Source organism: Melozone crissalis, unplaced genomic scaffold, assembly GCF_028551555.1.
Source record: "Melozone crissalis strain CALT ecotype California unplaced genomic scaffold, PUWL_Pcris_2 ptg000004l_1, whole genome shotgun sequence".
Taxonomy (NCBI): Eukaryota; Metazoa; Chordata; class Aves; order Passeriformes; family Passerellidae; genus Melozone; species Melozone crissalis.
Window position 1 is genome coordinate 2,476,390 of NW_026535782.1, and position 27,537 is coordinate 2,503,926.

Genomic DNA, 27,537 nt, shown 5'->3' on the forward strand with positions numbered 1-27,537 from the left:
GGGAATGCCAGGCTGATAAATACCCAACTGACATATTTCACATAGATATACTGAGAATAATTTGTTCAATAAGGTATGGGTTGTAATTACCTTAATTTTACACCTTGATGGGATTTGATTTTGTAAGAACATGGACTTTCTGAAATGGCTCTGGTTTTTGAGAGCTTTAATGTTCTTTCTTGAGTTAAATACTAAGTGATTGTGTTTTCAAGAAATCTTGTGAACTGAAATAAGCATTATTATGGTACTTAGGGGTCAGACAATCTGACCAGTAATCAATAAAGGGTTACAGGAGTTATTTTGGCTTGTAAATTAAGATGTGTAAATTTTTACAAATCTTAATGTGTAAGAACTAATAATGCCTCTATTGCTATTATGTTTCATATGAGCATAACTAAAAGCTGGCTCAGTATGGCTAACTCTGAGTTTTGAATGGTCCTGGTGTTTGCCATGTATAAAAAAATCATTTTTAAGGATATTCTGGTTTACAGTTGAAATCCTTCCATAACTTCAATGCTTTCCTGGAGTTCAGATTAATTAAATTCATCCCTGAATTTTCTTTCCTTCTTCATCAGCATTTCATCGGTCAGATTTGAACCTTGCCTTCATCTCCTAGCAAACAGGGAAATGTTCATTCTGGGGGATTGCTGTTCCATCGAGTGATCCCTTCCTCGAATCACAAACTCTGCTCCTCTGCCTCTCTGACTGGCACTAACATTAATGTTGACTGATGTCTCTGCAAACAGCTGGCTCATACATTTGCTTAATTAAATTAGAGCATTTGCAGACGTGGGTTGATGTGACTCTCCATGCTACAAATGTGCCATTTCTCTCCTTCATTTTACATCAGCATTTGTGCATCTACAGATGCAGATGCTTTGGTTTGACCCTTTGTTCACTTTACAGAGTGTGTGAGTGCAGTGCAATGCAGTTCAGTGTATAAGTGCAGTACAGCAGTTTCCTTGTCAGCTGCCTGCACAGTTTGAACCGGTATTCCTTAAAATATTTTAAAAATCGTTTCTATAGCCATAATTACCAATCCATGTGCTTGATACCTCCTGACCTCCTTAGAAATAATTATCCTGGTATATTTGCAGGACTGCTTGCAAGTGACTAAGATTGGCAGTTTCATCTTAGTGACATTACAGGGAGAAATTTTCTCTTGTCACTAAATTTTCGCTTGAATGTCTAAACTGCTGTTTTTATAGCCAAAACAAGGCATGTACAGGCCATAGGATTGATCTTAGGATTTATTTTATATTAAGTTATTAAATAATTTCTATATAATATCACTGGTGAAGTGATATTTTATATATATATACATTACTAGATCTATATATATACTAGATATATAGTGAAAACACTGAAGAAGTGTTTTCACTTTATTTTTTCAGATAAAATTGACTTTTGTAGGGCTGAACTGCCTACTAGATAATTTATTTTTTTTTTTTACTTTCCAGATACAGTTTCTGTACTTTTACCCCAACTCACAATTTGAATTGGTTTTCAGACCTTGTCTTTATAAAATTACTTTATGTTTGTAATTGTCCTATCATGGCTATAAATTTAGGTTGAGGCAAACTGAAATAATTCCACAGCACAATAACTGTTTTCACTTCCACATGGTTTATGTTTCCAATAATCATTAGGTGATTTACTGATTACTCCTATAAGAAACTTTTATTGGAAGCACCATTGAATGTCTCAGAGTTTTGCAGCAGAGTGAAGTGGTTACAGTTGTGTGATCATCTCATGGTTTTGCTTAAGCAGCAAAACAGGTTGCGTAGTTTTGGTCCCAAAAACATTCATTTTTGGGCAATACAGAATGCATTAAAAACATACAGTTCTTAATGTTCATATTCCTTAATAACATGAATTGAAATACTAGGCGTTATTAAAAATGGTTTAATATTATTAATCATTTCATCCTTTTAAATTTTCTTTGTTATAAGTGTCGTACACTTACAGTTGGTATTTGCTGCTGAAAACACTTCTCTCTCTCTGTACTTTATGCCTGGTACTCAGTGATTTATTTTAGACATTTAAGTAGATGAGCATTTATTGAAACCTGTGACCTTTTTTACCTTTTATCTACAGAGCATTATTGAACAAGTTAGCAATAGTGAGATTTAAGCCAGTGAGGCTTGATTTTTAAGTTATTTTAAAGCTTTGCACCAGGCTGAAAGCATAAAATTACATTTATGTTTACTTTCACAGAACATCCATAATCAGGAAGAGGCATAATAATCTGCTTTCAGTTGAAATGTAAATTGTGAGATCTGTATTTTAGTATACATGAATATATGTATATTTATACAGAGACAAATTTGAAAGCAACCTTAAACTGATTTCCACTTGTGCAGGCAACATTTTGCACTTAAATTTCTGTGTATGTTTTTACATAATGTCAGAATATCATATAAATTACTTTTCAGGGAGTAGTCTTTATGGATATGTGAATAAGACAGTAGAAGTATGTGTTTTCTCAAGACAGAAATGTCTACTGCTATCATCAGTATTCTCATATTTGCAGCTGTACTCTCCTGTGCTTCCAAGAGTGTATTTTGTTCCCATAATTTATATATACCAATTGAGTCTGATCTGCAAGTTACATTGTAAAACACCAAACTAATTCATGCAATATGGAAGTCACCTGATAATCAATATTTTTCAGGGGGTTAAAAAAGGTAAAATATATCTTTATCTATGTTTTTTTTTTCCCCCCACAAGTCTGCATTACTAAGTTTTATTTCTTTACGTAAACTTGAAACAAAATTTGTGTGATTTTTTCCACTATAGTAGATTTTTTTTGGGTTGCCACAGAGTGAAGCATCAAATACCTGTTTTTTAAAATATTTAGATTCATTTTGGATTCTCCATTCACTACTGGTTGCTCTCAGCATAGTGGAAATGAAAATCTAGTTTCTACATTCTTTATCACATAAAAATCCAGAAAGCATAAATCTTTACTTCTACAGTACACAGAAAAGAAAGTTAACTGTCTTTAATACTATTTCTATTTATTTTGCAGTTTAATAACAATGCTCAGAATGTCAGTTGCTTTAATCATCTTGTCCAAGCTAATGTGAGGAACAAGAAGAAACTGAAAGAAGCTGTCTATAAAATCTCTGCTAAAGGAATTACAGATTACAAAAAAGGCTTTAGCTATGCTTTTGAACAGCTGCTAAATGTAAGTATTGAAGCAAGATCTGTCTGTTGTCAAGTGAAGGAGAACTGGGGTATTCAGCAGGCCTCTGCATGCTCCTTCATTGTGTAACTATGTGGTACAAGTGCAAACCTATATTTGGCAAGTAAATTTATCCCAACAATGTTTTTTTCCTTGCAGGTTTCCCAGCAGGTTGCTAAGACTTTGGAATTAATTTGGTTTTCAATCTGTTGTACTGTTTTACTTCATTCATTCAGCTGGTTTTTCATTTAACATGTGATTCACAGTTGACACATACTTGTGGTAGTGGTTGACTTGCAGTTAATTTTAAAATGGAAAGATCTGTGTTACTGTGTTATTATTTCAATTTTACCTCATCATCTCCTAGCAATGCTTAGTTAACCTACAGTTTCACACTTATTAGAAGTCATAAATACTTTACCATGGTATGAGCAAGATAGGGGAAGAAAATGAATTAGTTAATAGAGGAATTCCAAGCACCTGATGATGACTAAAGCATAGTACTCACTCACTGAGACTATTCTAATTCTTTTCTCTTTCTCATGTATAAAAAGAATAATTTCCGCAAAAATTAAAAGCATTGTTTCCATTTTTTACATACATTGCACTTTCTAACCAGGCACAAGCTTTTTGAATAGCAATGTTTCCTGTTTATAGCAAATGTTTGGGTTTTATGAGTAGATTTCAAATGATTTATGTAGTTGTTTAAAAAAATAGTTCTACTTCTCACCTTCCTGAAGTAGACATATTACATCTTAAACCTTAGCTTAAATAAAGTTATATCACTTTACAGCAGGTAAGGTATAGCCTAAATATTCCAATCTTTACTGGTTTTGGTTTTGTTTTGGTTTTTTGTGGATTTTTTGTGTAGTTTTTTTTGGGTGGGTTTTTTTTTTTTTTTGGTTTGTTTGGTTGGTTGGGTTTTTTGGGCTTTTTGTTTGCATTTATTTTGGTTTTTTTACTTTTTTTTTCCCCCCAATCTGCCAGATTCTGAAATTCAGGACACTTCCCTGACATTGTGTGTTCAGTTTAAAGCTAGATCTGATGTAAAAAAATTATAGTCTTGTAAAATTTTGATGGAGAAAAAGAAAATGCAATGTTTTAATGGGAATTTTCTCAGTATACTACTATTCAGATTAGCAGAAGGGTGTGGGGGGAAATGAGTGGGTGTCCTCTGCTGATGTGGTTTTATGTAAAACCACAAACAATATTTGGAAGTCTGTTGGATATTTTGGACCAGGCTGGGTGGCATTTTCCCCTGTTCTGCACCTGTTGACATCTTATGCAGAGGGAACCAGGAAGAAAAGAAATTTTGCCAAATATGTTCCTCCTAACGATGATATTTGCTTAAAGTTATGGATTACATTTGGTGCAGCACCAGGTACATGCTTGGTGTACAGGAAACATTAACAAAAGCTGAACACAGGGGAAGCCTCAAACTGGAATTTTTGTAGGACTAAAGTATTAAAAAATAATTGGAGACGAGTGTTAAAGTGGGACCATCTCTTTGGTAGCTGGAGGCAGAAGTTGATTGGGCTCACATGTTCTCTGCAAGACTAGAAGTTATGGCTGGACATTGTGGGTTGCACAAGTTTATGGATATATCCTCATCCTCTCCAAATATTGCCAAATCTGTTTAGCAGGAAGAGTAAAGGGCTGGTGATGGGTTCAGGCCAAGGCTCTGGTGACAAGGCAATATAATATGGTGGTATAATACAGGCTTAAATAAATTTAAAAAAAATATGCTTGGGATAGTTGCCATTGTATATATATGAATTCAAATAATCCAATTGCTTTAAGGTCCAAATAAATTAGGTATTTCTCAAATTTTCAAAATAATTTTGTGGGTGTTTTTTCTGGATGACAGTTATTTCAAACAAGTTCCCGGTATACCAAATTAATGTTTGGTACCATTAAAAAATTGCTGTTTCTTGTGTTTCTAAATGGAAATAGACACTCAAGTTTTTTTCAGCATAATAATTAACGTGATTAAAAATAACCTGGATTCCATAAATTTTATACAGTATTTTCATATTATTATTTGTTACATTAAGGTGCTTCTTTGAAAATCATAATACTTCACCTTCAGCAGTCCAGGAGGATTTTTCCCTCATGCTGTAATATCTATTTTTTGTTAAAGAAAAATTAGTGAAAAATGCATTCCTGAAGTGTCGTTTCACAAAATGTAATTGTAACCTGCCACTTGCAAAGTTAATTTTAAACATGTGCATCTTGTTTAAAACAAAAGCAATTTTAGATGCAGTATAAAATGGATTGTGTCTTGCTTGCCTATTTGAAAGAAAAAAATAAGGCCTGTATCAAATAGAAGAGAGAATTTAAAATTATTAAGTAGTTCATTTCCTCTTGTATTCTTTTCTGGTTTAAGCTAAGAATCTGTTTCTTGTCCTGGGGAAGCCCCTGTATAGACAACACATTCCCATTCAGCTGTGGCCCATTGGACTGCTAAGGCAAACTGTTCAGAAAAATGAAATTACAGCATCAGATTTTCACAATCTGTCATGGGTTCACTCCCTGAGCCAGTATCTCCAGTTTGGACCAAAAGAGGCTGGGGGGGGGGAAGAAGATGTGTTTTAAATCCCTTAAAGATCATCTGATTCCAGCACCCCTGCCATGGACAGAGGGGTCTTTCACTAGACCAGACTGCTCAGAGTTCTATTCAACCTGGCCTTTAACAGTTGCAGGGATGGGGTAATATCATATGATTTGAATTTATTCTTGTTCAGCTTTCCAATAATGTTTGGAGGCTAAAATCTTGGATATTTTTTTCTGTGACATTAGTGTCTTTGGTTTCTAAGCAATGTAATGTAAGTAATGTCCTTCTCTAAGTATGAGGAAATGAGAGGAAACTGGTTTTTTTGTGATACTGTGATATGCTCAGTAAGGCACAGAAAAGTCCTGCTTTAGTCAGTGAAAACAAAGCCTAGCTCAAGTTTCCATTGCCCATAGTACTGCTTCTTTCAAAATCCCTAGAAAACTTCCATAATATGAACAAAGTTTGGTCCCCTTCTTTGTCTCTCTGATATTATTTTGGTCTATATATTAAATCACTGTAGATGTAGGTGAATTTCTTTATTTATGAGGTATCCAACCCTACTTTTATTACATTTTTAATATCGAGAGAATTGCAGCCCAAAGCAGTATCTTGCAAGTTATATTTCACAAGCGAAAAATGGTCATAAATTATTTAATCCCAACTGAAACACAGCGTGCTGATGAGGCTGGAGAAAAGGTATTGATATATAGCCAGGTTTTATATGTTGTTACATGTAAGGGATGCTGGGCTAAATTCTTTGGGCTTGAATTTTTTTTTTTTTTTCACAAATCATTAGATTTGAAAGTAATAATAGTAGGAAAAGAAGTAATTCTTCACTGAATATTTAGCAAAAATTAGACCAATGAGTAGAATGAAAAGTGGCAGAGGGGAGTGGGATCATCACACCTGACCAGCCTGTTGTAGCCACAAAGAGTAAAGCAGGAGGAAATTGGGGACTTTGTAAGGACAACTCTCCTATTTATCTTCCTGACTCTAGAGTAAATTCATAGAGAAAAATTGAGGCTCGTGGAAGGTGAAGTTGAATTTATTTCTCTGGATCTCCAAGGGTTTCACTCAGTCACATCCAGCTACTCAGAAGTATCAAGGTGCCATTTGTAGGCAACGCAAAGGGCAAGGAATGGCTGCAAAAGCAATAAGCAATTTGCTTTAGACTAGAGTCTTAACTTCTAGAGAATAAAAATGAGACAAAATTCATGCCTACCACTATTGATTGGGCTGTGGAACAATGTTGTTATTTCTTTGCAAAACACACTGCCTTTTTCTCAGGGGCTTTACTAGTTACATTGATGAATTAGGAGTCAGAGAGACATCTTCTTAATTGTATTTCAGGCTTGCTCTCCAGAAATAATGGAACATTATTTTTCAGCTCTAAGATGCAACATAATTGCAAAAGTAGGTGATGGATAGATTTTAATAATCTAGGTGGCCATATCTTGGCTACAATATATTATGTAAACCTTATTCTAAAATACATTTCTAAAGATTAGCTATTCACTTGAGAGTATTAATAATTTTAAGAACAACATGAAAGAATTAAAGATTTGGAAGATGAAGCCAAATTTAAGGAAAAATGACAAAAATATTTTGAAGGGTATAAGGTGGATATTCTGTAAGATGCTTAAATTATCAGAGTTTTTATTCAAGCTGTCAGCAAGTTGGAAAGTTTTTGTGAGTAGGAGTTAAACAGAAAAAAATAATCATATTCAGTAATTCATTACATGTCCATTGTTCCCTAATTTCCTCAAGGAAACTAATGATAAGGGGAAAAAAATGTAAGGATGAGAAAAGAGAAAAATATTTTGATATCCCCACTGTGCAAGTCTCATGCAGAACATCTGACAAGGAACACTGGGGTTGATGTGATGAGTATGAGCTAAAGAGCTCTCCTTGTGTTTGTGGAGGTGACAGGAACCAGCAATTCCCCATTCCACTATGTTGGGCCAGATCTGAAGCGACTCATATTGAAGTATTATAGAACAGAAAAGTAGTTTTGGTTTATTTTATTTTATTTTTTGTTCAGTGGGGGGTATTGTATGAAATTCTAAAAGATTTATGCTTTGACATTACCATGTTAAAATAGTAAGTGTGTAGCTATAAAAGCCATCAGATATAGTAGTTGTTATTCCTTATAGCCTGAAATATAAAAACTCTTCTGTTTGTATCTCCTACAGCACAGTGTCTCCAGAGCTAACTGCAATAAGATTATTATGCTGTTTACAGATGGTGGTGAAGAAAGAGCACAGGAAATTTTCCACAAATATAATGAAGACAAAAAAGTAAGTGATATATGAAAAAATTTACTGTATGAAGCATAACAGCATAAATGTATAAAGTACTTTTAAAAAGCTTATTAATATTGATCTTCAGGACACTAAAATCTTTTTTCAATCTATAACATTTATTTGAAAAATCATAAAATATATTTAATGTTTTACACTTTGTGACTCATTGGTCTCAAGTGATGCTGAACTATACTGTAAACCATAAAGAACTCGACTTTTCTTGCATTAGAGTAACCCCTGAATTATCCAGCAGAAACATAGGTAGTTAAATGACAGGATATATATATGTGTATCTCTGTCTCCTCACTGCAAATATCTTCTATGTGCTTTTATTGTTTGCCAGGCAAAGGCAAATGAGAACTCAAGGTTAGAATCTGAATTTGAATAGATTTGGGCTGGAACAAACCCAGATTTTCCCAGTGAGGCTAATTATACCTTTGAATGTCTTAGCAAGAAGTGGGATGGCTTTCTGTTGATGAAATTTGATCTGTGGTTAAAGCAGAATTATGGGTTTGACATGAGAATCCCTGGATGAGTTCTCTTGTTTAGATAAAATTGGATTATTAGCTGTGCTGGTTTTGGGTTTAATTTTTGAATCTAATCAAATTTCTGGTCTGGCTTTTGCATACCTAAAGATATAAAAATACAGGAATGTGTGCATGATATATAGCAGATTATAAAGTTGTTTCCTATTAAATTTCAGTGAAAACTATTATTTATTATTATTAAAAGATTAATCATATTCCAAAAACAAATGGAATATGAGCTGGATTCACACTGCAACTAGGCATTTACCTTTTCCAGTGCCTGGGGTTGTGCCTACATCTGTGGGGTTTTATGAGTTGTTTTTTGTTTTGTATTCAAAAAACGAGCGGCTAAAAGTTAGAATGTGATTCATGAAGGCACTTCAACAGCTGCCATGGATGTATATGCATGAAGCAGTGGAAGTATTTCATTGGAAATCTTCATATGTTTGAATTAATCCTTTCAAAAGTAGAGCTGGAAATGCAGTGCTCAGTTTGTGTCTTGACCAGTGATTTAATCACTGATCTTAAATAATCATTTTGTGGCTGTTTTACAGTGGTGCTTCACACAGAATGATATGGTGGGGTTTAGGTAATCTTTGTGTCCGAGCTGAAAGGACTTTTCAAACTCTCAGTTAGAAAAGAGAATGGAAGTCGTAGCCATGTATGATGCACATGGCTGTACCCTGAAAATAAACACAGAGATTCCTCTTCAAATTTGGAGAGTAGTAGATAGATAGTGGTAGCTTTTATCACATTACAACAGCAGCCATCAGTTATTGGAAATACCCCCATAGGGGTGAAGATGTATGATTTGTATGATTCATTTCTTATTATATTTTTTCATTTAATTTACTGTGTTAGGAGGAATGTGTAGTAAAATATTCAGTCCAAAAAACAAAAAAGATTTGGAGGGCTGAGATTTTTGGTCTTAATCACGTCATCTCTGATGGTTGATTATTCTGTGAAGTATAATAAATGAAATGTAGGATTTACTAATATTAAATTGTTATTTTCTTACATCATTTAATACTGTAAATTTTCACTGCCAAGGGTTGGGATGGTTTTATGTATAACGTTAAATATAAAATACTATACACAGTCACTTTCTTGTTACCTCTTGTGAACGAAGTTTTGAGGGTTTTATTGCATACAGCAAATTTATAATGGTAATAATGGTCACTGTGTGTCTCTATATTATCATGCATAATTTAATGCATTGCCAATGCAATGCAAGGCACATTTTCTACATCTATTTATGGTCTATGCATCTACAAGTTCAAATCTTAGTAAACTTCCAATTTTTAACTTGTCTAATGAGGCACTGGGTTGCTATGTATCAGTCCTTGCTGGTTTTCTCCAAGGTGACATTGGAATTGCAGTACCAAGTTTATGCAGGTGCAATGTGAAGAACCATTTGCTTTCCCCTTATCTCTTTCAATCAGTAGTAATCCTTGTAGTGTTGAAGGGAAATTCATGGTTGGAGAACATCTAATGAGACTGCACCAGTAAATTCTTTTTTAGGAGTCACAATGAAATCTCCCAACATCTTTCACAGCATTCTAATATTTTTAAAAATAAGCCTTATACAAAATATGCTTGTGATAATGCTCTCCTTAGCAAAGTTACACTGGATTCCAGAATGATGACATGTGAGCTCTTTTGTTGTTGCCTTTGTTGTATGTAATTTAATGTTAGTTCATTACCAGTAGAGAATAGCATAATTTCTAGACACATTCCAACATGAAAAATACACATACACTTTTAACCTTGCTGTCACAATCACAAATATTGTGCTACCTTCTTAGATTGCAGAGTAGGCTGCTTTCTTATATTAAATGATGAGATTTTAAAGAGATGTGGGTGTAGTTATTGCAGTTAATTTATAATTTAGTTCATAAATATCCAGTGGATTTCAGACTATGTTGATATTTATCATTTGTAGAGGGACTATTCAAAATAAGGTGTTAAAAACTTTTCTGTGTTTTACAAAGAAGCAGTTCATGGTATAAATATGTATCAGCATATGTCTCTTCTTGCCTGCTCTGCATTTATTTGACCACTTGTCTTTGTGTTTTTGCATAAAGCATATAAAAGATGAATCTTTATTGTCTTATGTCACAATCACTTAGCACCGAGTTGTAAACTTACTTTCTTTTTCTTATACTAACAAAAGACCATTTCTTCAAATCTCTTAATCCTTGTTTCCATCTTCCTGATGTGAAATGGCTTCAGCTATATAAGTATTTTCTTTTTCATGTCAATTAATTTGTAAATCCATGCCATGAAAGAAGCTTGATTTTCAGCCCATCAAGTAACATGATTTAGTACACTCGTTTGCAGTGTCCTTGGTGCAACCTTCAAGTTAAGTGAAATAATGCAATAAACACTTGAAAACTACTAAAAGAGAGCCTAGAATCTAGAAGCTGAAAAGTAGTCCTTTTAAATTCAAAATTTTAATCTGTTTGAAATAGCATACAGATATATTTATAATAGTTTTCTCTCTGTATAAATAATTTACAGTGTGAATAAGAGGGTTATTATAAAACAAATGTAACACAGATTTGGGGAGGAACACTTATCTTTGTGAAGAGGAAAATCACAGTTGTGTTTCACCTTTGCGTGCCTTTTTCCCTTTATAAAGCCAGATTTTATTGTCACATATTGCAACTACATGCTGAGCCTGATATTTAAAAACTGGCATGTTTACCTTTATGGTGACATTTGGGGCACTCACATTAAATGTGTAAAATACCACACATGCTCTAAATTTCAGGAATGAGGGTGCTAAATTTCATTTTATTTGCACTCCTCCTACAGATGGCTTCACTGAAGATAGCAATATAAATTTAATTGAAATGTATGCCCTGTAGGCGTTTATCGTGAGAATTTTGGATCCAGGTTGAAAATAGAAAACCACAGATCTTTGGGGGCAAGTTTTCCCCTTGGAATCTGTATTTGGAAAGATTGCTCAATTTATGTGTGTAGGAAAAGACCTTAAACATACCTCGTGCACTTTTAGTTGTTTGAAGTTTTGTAGAATGGCAGAGGTTTGTGGGTTGGATGAACTGAGCTGACAGAGGTGGGATTAGTCTGACCCCTCAGGTGGGAGCAGAACTATAAACTGGGTCCTATGTCCCATTCTCACAGCATTATCGTCCATAATTAATACAACCTCATTTTTTGGTAGATTTTTCTGACAGTATCATTTGAGGGGAAATGATGTGAAGAGAAGTTTTCCATCAACTCAGTTCCATTAAGAATATCTGTGTGTGATGGGTACAGAATTGCTGCTGGTGCAGACATCCCATGGGAGAAGGCTCCTGCTTGCTGGAACTCCCCTGGGAAGCTTAGAGCTGCCACTGACTTCTTCCAAATGGGACGTATTCAGCATGTCAATAGAGTGATAGAATGAAATATTTATGAGACAGAGCTTGTAAAACTTTCATTTTAAAAAAATAAATTAAAAAAAACAAAACAAAACAAGCTTCCTACTGTCATTATCAGTGGAGGCAACCATTTTCTTTTTTGGTTTCAATCCATTAGTGCATAACTGCAAGTCAATAAAACTAAAATCAAAATTATGTTAATTTAGGCAGTGGTGTATGTATTGTTCTAGATGACTACAAAGGGCTATCAAAAAAGTGACGTTTCTACTTTGGGTAGCTGTGGAATTCTCATCAGGGGTCAGACGGACCAAATGTAACTTTATATGGTCACTTACAAAGGTTAAAATTGAAACAGCATCTTTCAAAACACTGGTGGCAGCTTTGAATAGAACTGAACAGCTGTCAGAGTGCTCCCCAACAGGTTTGGCATTTCTGAGTGTGTGGTAGGCTTGTGACACGGGATGTAACACAAAGTAATTAAATTAACAGTTGAACAAAGCTTGAGCTGCCTGGTTAAACTTGCTCCCCAGCCCTTTTCCTAATCACTTCTGCCTTAAGAATGTGTCACCTTCCAGCTGTTGATTTTACTTTATTGTATGCTCCATGATAAGCACAAATGGTAAACCTAAAGTATTCTGGGTGAAACTTGGGTCAGTAGTCCAAAATTCTATAATCCATTACTTTTTCTGTCAAAGTAAGAAGTGGAAACTGTTATTAGAGTATTCACAGAAGAAGAATCTTATTCTAAATGCAAATTACCTTTTATTTTTTCTTACCTCTTAGCTCCACTTATAAATTAAGGGTTTGCAATATACCTACTGTCCCAGTTTCTGGATTCCTTACATAAATTAATTCTACTACAAAAATGAATTTAAATGCACCATGTCTCAGTCTCCCTCCTTTGACACTCATTACCCAAAAATGCTTTGGTAATTGTCAAGCTGCACAATACTAAGATATGTAAGTCTTGAGTTTATAAATCCTTGCAATAACTGTCTGGGGGGAAGATTAGTAGGTTTTGTTTTTTTTTTTTTTTTTTCAGTATGATATTAGGCACACATTTTTCCCCCATAAACTTAGATTTTGAACCACAGTTACCTGATGGTTGTGAAGATCTGTTTCCCTGCTAGGAATCTGAGTTCAGTGATTTTTAAGAAACTCTTTTTCAAAAATATCTATGCATTGTTCTTTCAGCAGTCATCTTCTCAGCTAGTCTACCATGTGTCCATGCCCTGGCAATGCTCTTGGATTACAGCAGCCTGCCCATCTTTCCTACACTACCTTTCACTGACCCCTTTATCTTTAGACATCACCAAACGTCACCAAGCCTTTCTTGGAGACTTCAATAAGGAAGTAATATCCATTATATTTTTTCTATTTTTTTTTCACTTTTCCATTCAGCCATCACATCCCCTGTGCTGTTCTGTGTGTGGACACCTGGGTGAGGTCTCTGTAGACCCAAAGAGCTGCAGCAGAAAGTGCAGCTGGGCTGAGGGGGGCTCTTTTAGGAAGATCTGCTTGCAGAACCTTTTCATGCATGTGTCTGCACACACCTCTCCCTGTTGATATGAATTTCTCTTTATTCTGCTGCTTCATTATGAGCATGATTCTGGGTTGCCACGTGGCGTTTTTATCTCCCATGCCAGATAAAAATCCATGTGGAGGTGTTGAGAACTGCAGAAGACTAATGAAAGTTTTAATATAGCTTTGTTGAAAAGTAACCTTATCAGTTTTATTAAAGTCATGTGTATCTGTTACATAAAACCCAACTGGCAGCTTGTTCCCTTCAAATTTGGCATGGAGGAGGCTATTTGATACTTCTATTTTTGTTGATCTCCAATTCCAAACACTGTAGTAATAGCAATTGATTCAGTGCATCACATTGAGGTTGATGCTGCAGATGGCATAAAATGATTAATCAAGGCAACAGGGATAGAATATCAGTTAATATAGAAAGCAGATTATGTTTGTTTTGGGACAAATGCAAGAGAGTCAGACTGCATTTTGCTTATTTATGCAAACAAAATGCTACATATGGCATAGCTGGTGGAGCCTAGACATCACTGGGTCTGTCCTGTCTCAGCCTCCCCACATATTAACTGTGCATTCATTCCTGGGAATTTTCAATTGCTGTGAAATGCCTTGTGATTTGATTATGTTCTCCTGTAATTCAAGAATTGGAGGTCTGGGACCTTCTGCAACAAGCCTTTTAATACCTAGGCCATGCCTAATGATGTTTATGTAACCTCTTATTTAAAGTATCCAGTTCCACAGCTTCCTTAGGTATTTACATTCTTCTCTTTCAGCAACCACCTGTTTAGAAAGCTTTCCTGGATTTCCTTAAGACAAAATAGGCTTAGAGGGTTTAGGGTTTCTTCTTTCTTTTCATTTTACATTCTTTAACAAGAACAACTAATTCCTATCATAATAATATCCCTTCCATTTTAGGAAACAATTTCTATGTTGAAATTTTCTCCAAGTTTTCTATGCAGCTTTTGTCTTTTCAACTAAACAAGCTAATTTCATTCAGATTAAATAAATGTGTATTTTATATTATATTATTTATTTATTCTTTGCACCCCTTTTTGTGTATACAGGCACATTTTCACTCTTGAACAGTGAGAGAAACTTAAGTGGTATCAAGAGAACAGGAGCATTATATATATTTTTTTTTTTATTTTTTTTTTAATGCATGTCAGCATCTGGTTAAATATATCATAGAGAATAACTATTTTGGAACTGTGTTATATTATTGAACCATATTTGTTTATCTGCTTTATTCTGAATATTATATCCCTAGATGTTTGGGGTTTTTTGTTGTAGGTTTTGTTGTTTTTTTGTTTTTAATAGTTCATCTTCAGTCTCAGTATCTGTGCTTGATTTTCCAAATCTTTTTAATCCTACATTACATCAAACTGTTTCTTCTTGTGTACTTAATGTTTTCTTCTTCCTAAATTGCCATTTTTCTTTTAATCCTTCATTCTTTAGTTTATCTTCCTACATTACTCATTCAGCTAGCTAATTCTCTGTGTTAGTTGGAGTCAGTCTCTTAACCTTTTTTTACTGCTATGAAACATTCCTTTCCTTGTAATAAAAATATCTTCTTGATCTTTCACTCAAATTATTTTCTTTCTCCTAGGTTTACAGATAATTTTGTTTTAAAATTCAAATATAAATTAACTGTTATTGGCATCTTCTAGAATAAGAAATTTTCCTAACCTACTAAAAGATATTCAGTAATTATGTCTCAAATTATAAGTTTATCTGCATGACCTTATATATTTACAGATATAAATATTTTTCTATGCTTCTGGTGTTTATTAGGGGAAGTGGAATAGGTAAAAACTGGCTGTGATGAGTCAGTTGCAGATAACTAAGACAGAGAAGTTTTAAGTTGTTTTGCTGTAAGGGCAACATAAGAGTGGCTCACATTTCCCCTTCATTTAAAAATACAAAGAGTGAAAAAAAATTGAAAGTTAGGAATTGTTTCCTGCAGATAGAGAAGCCAAAAATGACACAAGAAAAAAATCCATTTATATGATTATGAGGATTAAGAGATGCTTTTATTTAAAATTGCCCATTCTGACATTGTATGATCACTGAGTCTGGAGTTTTTCAAAGGTTAACTTTACAACATTGGTTTAAAATGCAAATTTCTGGGAAGAAATTGCAGAATTTGTCCACTTAATAGAATACTCAATATAACTAAGGTGGTACAACTGAATAATATTTTAAAAATAATTAACTATTATTTAGTGACTCTAAAACTTTATAGAAATCTTAGTTTCTAAATGCTGTTTAGGCCATTACATAGGTGGGTGTTGAGGATTTGTGTGTTAATAGATGGAAAGGTTTGCCAATGCACAGCTGGAAAAAGTGGACAGAGTGAAGAGTTTATAGCTGGGCTCCAAGAGGGAAAGTACAGAATAGAAATCTCTTTGGGGGGCAAGAGAATAAGAGAACAGCTGAAACAAGCAGAGGGTGGCACAAGCTGAATGCATGCAGCAGCCTAAACAGGTGACAGGTTGAGAAGGAAAAAAAAAATTCAAAAAATGAAGTTACAATCCATTTGGATAGCAAAAAATATGTGCTTGTACATGCAAGAGGCATAACAGAGGAAAGAGATGTGAAAAGGGAAGTTAGAGTGCAAGTGAAGTAGGTGAACTGTAGATTTCACCCAGGCATGTGCAAACCTTGTGCAAGTTCAGTGTAGAGTGTTGAAGATTGATACAGATGTTGTAAGGAGGGGTTGATTCTTAGGAGAGAACATCAGCACATGAGATGGAGGAGCTCTGTTTGAGAAGTCTTGTCCAGAGTGAGAACTATTAAATGTCACTTAGAAAGTCTTTTTATAAAGCATTTTTGGAAAAAAAATTGCAAAGAAAAGCAAGGGAAAAAGTCATCTTACAAGTAGGGAATGAGTCTGCTGGTAAATAGAAAATAGCCTAGTCTCTGCTTAGAAAGAGACTTGGATTCAGAATCCTCATTAGTCTCGAAAAAAATGCTAAAATCTGCTCTGTCATATCTCCAGGAAGTCAGAGTTACATTCTCAAATATTTTGCAAGCTACAGGATAGAGTTTAATATGCAGAATTGAATGTGCTATAAGAATAGGTTGTCTTTGATAGAAGAACAAGAAACTGAATTTGCAACCTGTACTTGCATGGTGAGGGAAGTATGAGCTTCTAATTATTTTGAGGTTTTCACAAACATTTCTGTAGCATTAAAAAATAAAGCACTAAAAAATAGAGGGGAAAAAAGAACCCCCAAAAAACTCTTTTTTTTTTCCAGAAGAGAATCAGTTCCTATATGTAGTCTTTGAATTCTTATCCTATTATGTACCTCCATTCCTCTGTTTTTATATGCAACTTCTGTTTGAAGTCAGTAATTTCAGTTTAACTCAAATGCATGTTAGCCTTGTATCAAATTCAAAGTAATATATTCAGTGTTTACTGAGGCTTAGATGGGAATTCTGTCCTTCATAATCTCATCCTAAATCTTGTGCAAACAAAAACATCTAAACCATAATGACCACAGAAACTGGAGTGCCAGCTAAAAATGTATTTTTTTTAATAATTCTGAATTTATTTATATGCCCTTTTTTGTTACAGAGTAGAATTTGGTTTATTTGTAAATCTTTTTTTTTGACATCTATTTGAATTGTATACTGCAGTCTGACAATACTGTATTCTCAATCCCATGTGTAGACAGGGAAAAAAATAAGCTCAATGCTTTTAGTTGCAAACTTTGTCTGTAGATGCTATTTCATTTGAAAGCAAAAAACAAAGACAAACCCTCTAAGGCAATGTTTTGTCTACAGTAAATTTCTCTGTAAGAATCATATTTATAATTAGGGCTGAAGACCTTTTTCCTTGTTTCTTTTTCAAAAACAAAAAAAAAACTTTGTCAAAAATTATTAAAATCCATTTATGTCACATTATGGACTGAGAAATGGCTAACACCTTGTCACATAAGGTATAATTTATTGGAGTATACACTTTCTCTGCTCTTCTCTCTCAGCCATTAGGAATGCCAAATTTAGATCTAAATTAACTAAGAACATTGTGGTACAAACTGTTCAACTCACCAAGGCTATAGACACCCCACCCCTCCAGGTTGTTTTACCTGTGGATTGCAGGGGAAAAATCACTTGCATTTTCTTTCTGATAATTTCATTTATTTAGCTGATTAGAAAAGAAATGAAAGTGCGTATCATCCAGTGTATGAGTGAACTGTGTCATGATTAAGTTTGTGTTTCTCATTAACAGCCCACGGGATGGGTGGCAGCTCTCTGTACATATCCAATGCTGCTCTTTGACAGTCCTGAGACTTCAGGTGCCCTTTGGCAAGAAGTGCAGCGAGTGGGCGTGAACTGCTTGCATTAATCATTAGCTGTGAAGGACATTCTCTGTTCCATGGGTGCACAGGAGCCTCTCTCTCTCTCTCTCCGCCCTGCTCAGGCTCCTGCCAGCTGCTGACAGGCAGCGTCGTCACCGCCTGCCTGTGCCAGCGATGGCACCGACCTGCGAGCAGAGGCAAGGTCAGGCTGCCCTCAGCACAGCCCTGGCTGCCACTGCTCAGTTTCCATCAGTATACAGTAAATGTTAGGGTTTTTTCCACCTAGAAAAGGAAAACTTGCAGCATTTTCATCCCTTAATCTTCCTCTTCAGAGATACCATTCTCTTCCCAGGTGTCTTCCAGAAAGAGGAAGGGAGCATGGACAAAGTGCCCTCACCTCTTTCGGGTGGCACACCCTTTCTAAAGCTCACTGAATCATTTTTGTTTAGAATTTTCATTCTACAAATGAAAATGTTGAGATCAAAAACTCATTGTAGAAAATGTTGAGATCAAAAGCTTCATTTCACTTGAGGAGACACACCTTGGGTATTGCGTCCAGTTCTGGGCCCCTCAGTTTAGGAGGGATGTTGAGATGCTTGAGCGAGTCCAAAGGAGAGCAACGAGGCTGGTAAGGGGCTTGGAGTACAAGTCATATGAAGAACGACTGAGGGAGCTGGGGTTGTTCAGCCTGGAGAAAAGGAGACTCAGGGGTGACCTTGTCACTCTCTTCAACTTCCTGAAGGGTGGCTGTGGTGAGCTGGGGGTCGGTCTCCTTCTCTGGGCAACAACAGACAGAACAGGAGCACACAGTCTCAAGCTGTGCCTAGGGAGAGACAGGCTAGAAAATTAAGGAGGAAGTTTTTCACAGAAAGAGTGATCAAATACTGGAATCATCTACCCAGGGAGGTGGTGGAGTCACCAAAGCCTCAATATGTTTAAGGGAAGACTGGATGTGGCACTTGGTGCCATGATCTAGTTGAGGTATTAGAACATGGGTTGGACTCGATGATCTTGAAGGTCTCTTCCAACCTAGAAATTCTGTGATTCTGTGATTCTGTGATTCTGAGACTGTGCAGTACACAGGACACTGTCTCCTCATCATTATGTAATAGTCCAACATTAAGTTACTGTGAGCATATGAAACTGTGCTTGTACTCCTGTGATACTTCAGGCCCATGAAAGATTATGTCTAAACTAGAATTTTTATGCTCCTTTGAGCATCAGCCAATTATAAAATTAGACATGAAATTTGTGTAATTTCTAATTTCAAAGAGGGAGACTTCTTGTAAGTTTCCAGGATTCTCCTGGAAATAAGGGTTTTAGAGTCCTTCCTTTTCCCACCTACTCCTTTCCCTCCTCTAGTACAACTGTTTAACATTGGCAACTGTGAAGATTCAGTCACTGTTCCATGCTGTACAAGAAATGGAGTAAATGGGTGCAAAAAATTTAGGAAGAAAATATACAAGACTATTTGCATGGGAAGGAAAAAGGCAGAGTACGTGATTAGAAATAATATTTGAAATGGCATATTGAAATATTCCTTTAAGTACTTGGATGATATTTGTAACACTTCTTCCCTGGGATTTACAAGGACAATGAAAAAAAAAAAAGAAAAGAGGACTTAGTGTCACAATATGAACTGTAAATATCTCTCTAATTAATCCAGTCCTTTCCAGCTGCTCAGCTGCCTCCAAATGTTGTTTTGACTATCAAAGAAATGCCAGAAATTCTTTTAATCCAGAGTACAGTGGGAATTACTTTGTCAACTCCCTTGTCTGATTCCTGATATGGACCACCAAATTTACAAGGAATTCTCAGAAAAAAACCTGTTTTCTTCAGAGAATCCTAAATGATGAGTGTCAGGGAGAAGCAGCTTAGGGAAAGGAGGAATTTTATTGTTTTTCATTTCAACAGGGAAAATTTCCCCAAAGAGGAAAATAGATCAACTGTTTGAGTAAATACAGCATGGGGAGTCCAAGTAAAACATTCAACAGATGAATTGTTAAAAAGATGCCAATATGTTCTTTATCTGAAGTCTGGGAGGCAGGATGAGGAGCTGGAAAATCACCTGATGCACCTGAGTGCTTTACAGGGATTTCTGATTTGGGGTGATGAAGACAGCCCTTCTGGTGGAAATCCTGGGAGAAGGAATGTGCCCTCAATGTGTCCACATCCCTTGAGCTATCTACAGCCACAATTATTCAATAATTTCTGGGTTTAAGTGAGTTAAATTTGGGAGGTTTTTGGCCTGTGCCAGCTGGCACAGTCCCAGACAAAGTGCTAGGACTGCACCTGTGCTCCTGTGGCTGCAAAAAAATGGGAAGAGGGAAGGAGCAATGCTTTGATTTCTGTGTGTGCATGTGGGCTCTGTGACAGAGCTGCTCCAAAGGCTGGGGAGAGCACCAAACCCCACTTTTTTGGCAGGGTTGGCATGGGCAAATAGACTCAAACATAAAATTCAAGCACATCAATGTGAAGTCCCGCTGGTGGTTTTGGGAGTACAGCCTTTTTCTTTCTTATTGCTGTTCTTAAGCAATATGTTACACAAAGCTAATAAAACAGAGCTGATTCATATCCAAACCCAGAAAATGTTGAGATCAAAAACTTCATTTTACTTGAGGAGACTGTGCAGCAGAGAGGACACTGTTTCCTCATCATTATGTAATAGTCCAACATTGTGTTACTGTGAGCGCATGAAACTGTGCTGTACTCCTGTGATACTTCAGGCCCATCAAAGATTGTGTCTAAACTAGGTAAAGAATTAAAGAATCCCATAATCAGTGGTCCATTCTATCTAATTGGGGTCAGTTTAGCAGGGGTAGGTGAGCAGGTGTCAGCAGGGAATTTAGAGTTTCATTCTTGCAGCTGTGTGGCAGCAGAGGAAGGGGCGCCACACATCAGCCCTTCTGTGAGTAGGGAATGAGGTGCTGTGGTTCCACAAGGTGGCACTAAGAAGTTGTAGAACAGTGAGACTGAATTAGCGTATTGTTTTTAGTTCTGTGAGAATGTTAGTTCTGAAATTTTTCAGTATAACTACTGACCATTATTCCGCAGAAGAAAATATCCCCATTTTAATGTAGATACATTTTCTTTGTGAGGGAATGAAACAAGCTAGGGAAAAAAAAACAACCAAAAATAACCCCTTTTGTCATTTTTTAAACACTTTGCAGTTAGCAAAACGTATGGATTTATGGCAGTCACAACCTCCATGAATATGCACCTTTCATTGTATGTGTGTGTTAACGTGTTCATGTATAATTCTAATAATTCTAATAGGTATAATTTATATAAAAAAACAGTTTTTAATTCCTTTTCTAGAATAATTCCTTACAACTACACCATGCATGAGTTCTCTTGATCATATTTTCTCAATATATTAACACCATTAAATGGTTTGGAGCCCATGTTATCAGTATAGATATATGCTGATATATATCCAAATATATCCAAAGAAAGTGAGATTCTCCAATAATCTCCTCATATGCAATAAGTGTAATTTTTATTTTAAGATAGAAGGAGGGTTAGCATTAGATTGTAATGTGAGCTGATTTTTAGAGTGTCATTATTTCTTTTTGTTATTAGGCTATAATTACACAGACTATAATTAGACTATGAATTAATAAGCTAGCATTGCAGTTTAAAGTTTGAGGTTTAATTGTAGTGAATGAAAGATATTAATGATAGGGAAGATTTCAAGTACACATGGAAAGTTTGGAAGAAATAATTTGTTGTGGATGAATGTCTAAAATAGTATTTCCAAGGACTTGCTCTATTTTTCTTTAAATACATGCCTCAGTTAAAAGATTTTCCTTTGGTTTCAAGGGGACACTTGCACAGTCATGTGCCCTGCTGAATCAGAGTATAGAGGGTCACTTATGGAAACACTTGAGTAGTGTCAAATGGATTTTCAAATCCTATGGGCTTATACTTTCTTCATGGCTAAAAAGTCAAGGATGTCCAGCCTGCAATTATTTTTGCATTTAAACATTTGAGAGCTAAATTCTCCTTCTCATTGTTTCTCATGTGGGTTTTTCTTTTCAGTTACCCCAAGTCTACACATATTTTGAGAGTACCCACAGCAAGGGAAAGATCTTAATTTATTCATAAATGTAAAAAAATACAACTTTATACATATCCACTGATGTATGATGCCATTATTTTTATTTCCTAATTTGACATTAAAGTGTCAATTCTGCTTTCTGAGTTCTAGACCTTTCAAACTTCAGAACTCTGGCACCTGACTAGGTGTCATTCCCTGCTGCTCAGGTCATCTCTGCCTCTTTTTCCCAACTACTATTAATGGCAAAATGCATCAGCAGCCTGACAGTTACATACAAAAGCCTGAATCTCCAACTTCTGAACTTTCTTGAGCCTGGCATTCAAAGCTAGGGAAGTTATGAATGTGCTCAAACTGAGAATCATGAACTCATTTCTCTTTTTGTGCAAGCACTAATCTCTCATTTATAAGTTTGGTGGCACCACGGTCCCAGTAATTTTGAAAAGCTGGGCCTGAGGGCTCTATCACAAGAAAACCAGCCTTACTTGCAGGAGTGAACCAGACATCTCTATCCAAACCAACAAATGATCCAGGGCCAAGGTGCAGGCTGCAGAAACGTCCAGTTATCCAAATTTGCTGCTGTTAACAGACCCAACAGAATGGCTCCTGGCCTGTGGCAGTCAGTTCTTTTAGCAATGTCAGTGTTCAGTTCAGTGATAGCATGAGCTAGGACTTGTTCCCAAAAAATCCTATAGTGAGATGACCTGAGATGGGGCCAGGCAGGGAGGGAGGATGGCACTGTGGTGTGGCCATTGAGATGTGAGCCCTACTGTGCCACTTGCCCTCATGGCCTGAGAAGGAGAATGGGTTATGTCCCTTTTATGTAATGCATAAAAGTTGGCTTAAGGGATCCTGAAACTGTCCTCTAGCACACGGTTGTGAGTCTTGCCCCTGCTGTTAAACTCAGAACTTCTATTTCTCTTCTAGGAAGAAAAAAAAAAAAATTGCTTTACATTTACAGCTTTAACCTAAATAGTTCAGGACTGTGTCCCTGGATGTCCTGAATTGAGTTCAGCATGACAGATTATTAGGCAGAATTTAGGTGACTCTCTGTATTTGGTGTATCCTATTGGCTAATCCTAGGTGGTTTCCTTATTGGTATATTGTGTTTTCAGATTGTCCTCTGCAGTTCTGTTCTCAGTTCAAATCAGTCATAATCTGTTCTCAGTTAATTCACAGCAAAATCCAAAACCATTTTCAAATTTCTTTCCACAGATGTAAAAATGTAAGGAAAAAAATGCATTCAAAATTTTAGCTGGGGCAGCTTGAAAACTACATAACATCTCCCTAGCCTACAGCACAAAACACAAAACTGACTAAATGATTTACAAGCTATACTTACAAGAGATTTAGAAGACAAAATGCATAATGGAAAATAGAAGAGCAGTTTTATGGTTTTATTCAGAATGCAAGGCTTCTTATGTTGTCCTTTTATTTCAGAAGTGTACCTATTAAATACAAACTGCAAACAATTTTTCCTCATCTCTGATAATCTGTAAACCCATTACTGGGAAAGATAATTCCCTGGGTCATGCTGGAATTACTGAATTATTTATTTCCCTTTATCACAGTTTTCCTTGTTGTATAGTAAAAATGATTATCTGTGAATCTTTACCTGCAGCTATAAAGGCCAGAGTAAAATGTTCTGAAATCTTGCAGCCGTCATGAAAACTAAATTTGAATGATTTGATGAGCTCAGTTTTTGATCATAGTCAGTTTTTTTTATTTAGTGGTAGAGAAAGATGCACTCTTTACATGCTAGGCATAAAATGACAGGATTCATCTTACCTGCATCTAATTAAGTGAATTTATTGTGTAGCTCTCTTGGTATCTGGTAAAATAACCATATATGTCTCCAAAAGTCAACTAATCTTTTCATAAACAGAAGAGTGAAGAGATGCGCAAAAATTGTATTGAGAGCTCTCTCATTCCAGTAGCAGAGAATTCAAGACAAATAATTTATCTGTCAAAAAATGTGCATTTCTTCCACTCTAAGGGGTATGCAGAGTGGGTGCAGTGCTTTTAGGCCTAATAGGTGAGTTAAAATGTCATGATCTTTAATTTATCTTCCAGCCAAAACATTCAGTGATTCAAGGATTCTACATTGTCTACACACATAGGCAGTACTCTAAACAGCAAGTGCATTGTGTTTCATTACCCCTTCGAATTAACTTCAGTCAAGACTTAATTTTTTTGTAATACTCATAACATGATATACCCAAAGGAAGCATTTAATTTAATCTTTCTTAATTTTAGTCCAATCCCAAAATGAAGAAATAGAATACATGAAAAGCAAATGAGATCTGTAGGGAAAGCAGCCTTTTCATAGATAGCCCTTCATTTTTGTCTTCACCACAACTCTCTGGAATGCCATTGTCCCAAAAAATCTGTAGCAGTCAAAATTTTTTATTCACCTTGGTGCTTATGATCTTATTCCAACAGAAAGAAATACAAACAAGTAGTAAATTAATTTTATAATTCTACAATTATATTTTCTTCAATAAAGTACATCTTCCTCTGGTTTTGTAGAATTATTTTCTATCTATCACTTGCTCTGTTTAGGAGTTGGATTTTTGCATGTATTCCTTTGCTGTCCTTCACAGGTTCCTGGGATAAGCCAGGTTGCAAGTGACTTGCAGAGGTCTCTAGTTCAATATCAGGTCTAAGAACAGGCCAGGTTGCTCCAGTCTGGTGTTTAAAACCGCCATAGAAGGAGATTTACAACCTCCCTGGGCAGCCTGTGCCACTCACATTTGTTGCTAATTAGTATAGTCCTCTATATACTGTAAATTATTATAACAAAGATTTTTTTTCTCTCTCTCTCTAAGGTTAGTCTCAGTGAGGAAAATGCAGAGGATTAGTTTTCAACTCCTTTGCTAAAAGTTAGGACTTTTTTATTTCAGAACAATTTCAAGACAGTGCCTGGATGGGCTGTCAGGGCAGGCTGGTGCCCATCTCTAGTTCTGCTCAATTCTAAGGGTTGAAGTTTTCTAGAAGAACTTTACTTTTAATAGTTCCATTGAAAATCAGAAAGCATGACAGCTCCTATTTGTTTATCTATATTTTCCATTAATTTTACTGCCTTGGAACTTATGTTTCTTTATGAAGAGAATAAATAGATCTGCCTTGAGCCAAGGTTGCCCTTTCCCTAGGAAATGGGTTGGGGAGCACAAATGTCCATCCATCCCCTAGTGAGGGTGGTGGACAGGAAATGTCATGGCAAAACCACCCAGAAACTGCAGCTTACACAGACCCAAGAGGCTGCAGAGAGAAGCAATAACCAGTGGTGATGGAAAACAACTTCTGGGCATCAAAGACTATTTGGCAGTTTGCTTCAACTCAGAAACCCACTTGGTTGCAGCCAAGCTTAAAGGACAGGCAAAGGGAGAGGTGCTCATACCCATTGTGCCTGGTCTAGTTGCCTAAAGTATTCTTAGTCGTAAATTTCCTATTAAAAATAATTAAATGTTTGGGGGTTTGGGGGTTTTGGTTTTTTGGAGAGGGGAGGGTTGGTTTTTTTGTTTTTTGGGGGGGTTTTTTGGGGTTTTTTTTGTGGGTTTTTTTTTGTTGTTGTTGTTGTTGTTTTGTTTTTTGTTTTGTTTTTGTTTTTTTTTTAATCAATAGCCTATTGTCTTCTTTGGACAGATAAGGAAAACATATAGAAAAGTACGTCTCAGTACTTTGGCTGATGACTCTTGGTCCTGTCACAGAAAATTTAGCAGAGAGCTTTTTTTTTTTTTTTTTTTCTAAATTTGGCTTGTTTAATTTGACTTGCTGACTCATTTTTCCAGCTGGTCTGTCATCCTACTCAATTCCAGATGAGGCAATAGGAAAAAAGAATACTCTTTTGAATATCCCACCCTCTTACCAAACCAAGTAACAATTAAAATCTCCAATTTTCATTGCAGTCCTTTATCTCTGTTAATTATCCAAGGAACAGTAAATCAGATATATTGTCTCCTGCTTGTTGTCAATAATTTAAATTCTAAATTCTTTATAGATTTGTTGCAGATTTAACACACTGCTGTTTTTCCCTAAATTGCACAGCATTTCGCAACTTGAATCCAATTCAGTGTTTCATTTTTACATTTGAGATCAAATGCTAGACAGTCCAGTCTAATTGACTCATATGTTTTCTGCACACACAAGAGAACCCACATGACTTGGTAGCTTTTAATCCAAAAGAAACATCAGGTCTCTCAAGTATCTAATTAGTGACCATCAGTGGGGTTTTTCCATAGTTTTTTGAGAAGAATGTATTCTGCATCAAATGTTTAGTGGACAATGGACTGGGAGCAGTGTGAATTCAAAAAGAGCAGGAATACAGGAGGCAGGGACCTTGTGAGCTGAGAGGTGCCAATATAAAATAACATGGAGATATTCAGATAAGAAAAAAATACATGTTAATTAAGTAGAAGAAGAAAGATCTGTTAGAAGAAATATAGCTGTCATTTTTTAAAAGATGTAAAGAATAAAAGGGGGATGGCAACTGTGGTACAGCATTAATAAATAAGATGTAAACATGCCAGGTAAAGTCATTTGTGCACTGTCAATGCTGATATTTTCAGGGTAATAGAAGGTATTTTTCATCTGTCTTTATCTATATGAACTATGAGGAAAAAAATTACCATCATGGAGGCATAATCATTGCTATACCTGTCTGGGTAACCAGAAATGTAATTGGCCTGACTTATTAGTGGGGAATGACCCTATATGGAGTAGTCTTTAACTATAAAAAAGCACCTAAATCAGTTGCTTTAATTCTCCTTTTAACTGCAGAAACAAAGGGTTTGTATGGATAAAGCAAATCAAAACATATTGTTAATTAAAAATGGCATCCAGCACAAAGCTTTGTTTGCCCTTCTTGCATACAGGGGTCAACACTAATAAAGTTTCACCATTTGCTACCTGCTGATGGATGATGTGAAGGCATTCCTACAGCTTTTGGTTAATACTTGAGCTCTGATTATATCACACCAATTTTTTTGGAAGTGAAGATTTGGGTACAAATTGAACATGCTAAATAATGTGGTGAAAATTTTTATAAATAGTCATATAACAAACGTAGCAATGATCAGTTGTTTACAAGGAGTCTCTGCAAATTTAGAGTGTAATATTTAAGAAAAACATTACCTTATTGCTTACTCACAGCGTGCATGCAAATTAATTGTAATATATTTTCATTTGAAGCATCCAATCCATAGAAAGGAATTTTCATTCTGATTTCAAATTGTGGTTTATGATTTGGACATTGAAGTGGTAAAGATCAATACAGAAAGAGATGCTTAAAAAGGAAAAGTGTCTGACTCTTGAACAGAGGGACATGAATATAGTGAGCAGTTCATTAAAACTGTTGGGAAAACAATTTTCCCAGCTTTTAACAGAAGCACTCAAATTTAGAGCAAAATGTTCGGCTAGAAACTGAAAAATAGTATTTCTAATTTTTCTGTCTATCTGGTAAGTGTATATAATATTTTTAAAGCAATACCAGGTTTTGGTTTTAAATTTTTCTCATTCAAATCAGAAAATTTGCATGGAAAATCCTTTCAGCTGAAAAGTCTGTTTTCAGTCCAAAACTTGAAGATATTTTGGCAAATTCTTCTGAAACCATAACTCCTTACAGTTGCTGAGACAGATTAGAGTGTAGCATTGTGTAAAAAAAATATAATTTTGCTGAAAAACTCCG

The 27,537-nt window shown here is 35.6% G+C and overlaps 1 protein-coding gene across 4 annotated transcripts in view; it reads left to right on the top strand.

The window, feature by feature from the left end:
* CACNA2D1 (calcium voltage-gated channel auxiliary subunit alpha2delta 1) overlaps positions 1–27,537 on the top strand; it is a 368,426-nt gene that overhangs the window by 283,838 nt on the left and 57,051 nt on the right. For all 4 annotated transcript variants that reach the window (XM_054270558.1, XM_054270564.1, XM_054270555.1 and 1 more), the window contains exons 11-12: positions 3,032–3,190; positions 7,934–8,038. In XM_054270558.1, the coding sequence (XP_054126533.1) occupies positions 3,032–3,190; positions 7,934–8,038 (264 nt within the window). The remainder of the gene's footprint in view (positions 1–3,031; positions 3,191–7,933; positions 8,039–27,537) is intronic.